The 2987-nt window shown below is 42.2% G+C and overlaps 1 protein-coding gene across 1 annotated transcript in view; it reads right to left on the reverse strand.

Annotated features, from left to right (window-relative positions):
- Positions 1–2987, reverse strand: part of rnf123 (ring finger protein 123) — a 93617-nt gene that overhangs the window by 82256 nt on the left and 8374 nt on the right. The window contains exons 3-6 of the mRNA XM_008295946.1: positions 2028–2190; positions 1481–1575; positions 906–960; positions 264–349 (exon numbers count right to left, since the gene is read on the reverse strand). Coding sequence (XP_008294168.1) covers positions 264–349; positions 906–960; positions 1481–1575; positions 2028–2190 — 399 coding nt within the window. The remainder of the gene's footprint in view (positions 1–263; positions 350–905; positions 961–1480; positions 1576–2027; positions 2191–2987) is intronic.

Consider the following 2987-nt stretch of genomic DNA (forward strand, 5'->3'; position numbering starts at 1 on the left):
GTGTTACAGGTGTGTTGTTCAGGTGTGTTACAGGTGTGTAGGCAGTTGGTCAAAGTCTCACAGTGTGTTCACATTCTGCAAACACCATGAAACAGACTTGCACGCTGAGAAAACAGAACAACAATCTGAAAACACAAACATGTTTTAGTTTTCGTCTTTATTCCAAAATAATTCTACAATCAAACTCCAACACTTGAACAGACCATGGAGCTCCACTTGGTTTGGTTACTGTGTGTCTGTGTGTGTTATCGTGTGTTGTGTACCTCCTGGTTGAAGCGACAGTTGAGGGTACACCAGCCGATCTGCATCAGGCCCTGGGATGAGATCAGAACCTCGTAGGCCCATTTTCCTGCACAGAACCAACAACACAACCAGGACGCTTTGAGTAAGCACAAACATCTGTCACACACAGGAGAACAACACAACAACACAAGTGCACACAACATCCATGCTCTGCTGAAACCGTCTCTAACAGGCTGCTCACGGCTGCTCTATTCTGCAGTAAACGTTTCAAACAGCAGCAGAGATTAAACCTGACATATGAAGTGAATGTGCACAGACCTCTGCAGCACCAGACTCCATTCACAATGTCAACGATTTTAGACTCATTTCAGGCTCAGTCCCTGTGTGGTTTGAGCTCACTGAACCTGTCAACTCTGGACTGTTGGTTCTCCTGCTCATCTTCAGCTTACTGTGGGAATTTATGAGATGATGCTCTGAAAAACAGTTGTTCAGTGTTCTCAGAGGATTTACCTTTATAGTCATGTGTTCTGTGTTCTCAGAGGATTTACCTTTATAGTCATGTGTTCTGTGTTCTCAGAGGATTTACCTTTAGAAACACATGTTCAGTGTTCTCAGAGGCTTTACCTTTATAGTCATGTGTTCTATGTTCTCAGAGGATTTACCTTTATAAACACATGTTGTTGCTCTGATGGAGCTGAAGTTGCTGTGACCGATCACCTGAAAGCAGAGAGCTCTGTTAATGCTGTCTCAAGGTTTCAACATACTGTAAACAGGTGATCAGACAGGTGATCAGGTGAAGAGACAGGTGATCAGGTGAACAGATAGGTAATCAGGTGATCAGGTGAGCAGACAGGTAATCAGGTGATCAGACAGGTGATCAGGTGAGCAGACAGGTGAACAGACAGGTGAACAGGTGAGCAGACAGGTAATCAGGTGAGCAGACAGGTGATCAGGTGAGCAGACAGGTGATTAGACAGGTGATCAGACAGGTGATTAGACAGGTGATCAGACAGGTGATCAGACAGGTGAACAGACAGGTGATCAAGTGAGCAGACAGGTGATCAGACAGGTGAGCAGACAGGTGATTAGACAGGTGATCAGGTGAGCAGACAGGTGATTAGACAGGTGATCAGACAGGTGAACAGACAGGTGAACAGACAAGTGATCAGGTGATCAGACAGGTGCTCAGACAGGTGATCAGGTGATCAGACAGGTGAACGGGTGGACAGACTCTCACCCCGAGCAGGTCGTCGTCTACAAACAGAAGTCCTTCAAAGCCGCTGGTGTGATCGAGGACGACAGGTTGAGGACCCAAACGTCCTTCAGTCTGATCTGAACACAAACAGGTGAACAGGTGTGATTCTCAGCCTTTACAGTTCGTTCACATCACAAACTTTCTCAGTTTCTAAAGTCAAACCACAGTTTTCTCCTAACTCTGCTCAGAGAATCAAAATTCTACAACCTCCAGATCAGTGACTTAAGGAGAAAGAATCCATCAGACATCTTCAGCTGATTGCTTATCTACGATAACTTCAGGATATTTCATGAAGTAAAGTTTTATCTTCACATTATGAATATTTCGGCACCAATTTAATGACTAAGAAACAGTCAGAACATTAGAAAGAGATGCTTCTGGTAGGTTCTGGAGGTAAAACGGTCCTTCCATTGTCTAGAACTTGTTCTGACCAGCCACCATCACACATGCTGATATGAGCCTGGAACGTTTACCCAGAATGCACTCTGTGTATTGTGTATATTCAGTGTTGGTGCTGCAGCAGCCTTACCTGTGCTGTCCTCAGGTTCCCCCTCAGTCAGAAGCCTCTCCAGGTGAGCGCTCAGATCCTGGAAACCCAGAGGCTTCCTGCCGACAAAACACAACGCAGGTGTGACATAAAAAGAGAGAAACGAGTGCATCTTCATCCTACTTTTGTTCAGTTTATTGCTCCACTGTGACCACGACAAGCTTCTGTTTCACCACAACGAGTAAACAAATGAACCAGCACAAATGTTTTTTCCATTAAAGCCACAGTCAAGAATAAAATAACAAGAAAAAAACAAGGAAAGCATCAATATAAAGACATAGGATGACCTACTAACAGCAATACTCAGGAAGTTCAATCAGTGGATCGAAATAAGACTGAAAAGGAAAAATGTGAAAACCAATAAAATAAGTTCTAAATTAAAACAAATACAATTAAAATGTCAAAAATACAATTAAAAAAAAGCTTAAAATGAAACAAGGTAAATAAGAATAATTAAAAGCAGACTTAAATGTTTGAAACTTTTAGTAAAATGAGGCCAAATAAATAAGAAATAAGGCGATTTTGTTAAAAAGTCACAAACAATGAACGACACTTAAACAAATTCTAATAAATTAAAATAAGACGAAAATAAAACTAAAAAGTACCAGAATGCAAGAAGAAGAAATAAATAAGACGTGTGTGTGTCTGTGTTTGTGTTTGTCTATGTGTGTGTGTGTCTATGTGTGTGTCTCTGTGTGTGTGTGTGTGTGTGTGTGTGTGTGTCTGTGTGTGTGTGTGTCTGTGTGTGTGTGTGTGTGTGTCTATGTATAGAAGTGATGAAGAAAACATGAGAGCAGAGAAACTTAACACACAGTGTGAGTTTCAGCAGCTGTCACTGAGTTTTCATGCCAATACCTCAAACTGTTGTCTGTAAACGGGTCGTCTGGCTGGTTAACCAACCTGCAGTAACTAACCTGCTGTATCTAACCTGCTGTAACTAAC

This window comes from Stegastes partitus, unplaced genomic scaffold, assembly GCF_000690725.1.
Source record: "Stegastes partitus isolate 25-593 unplaced genomic scaffold, Stegastes_partitus-1.0.2 Scaffold1089, whole genome shotgun sequence".
In the NCBI taxonomy this organism is placed as follows: Eukaryota; Metazoa; Chordata; class Actinopteri; family Pomacentridae; genus Stegastes; species Stegastes partitus.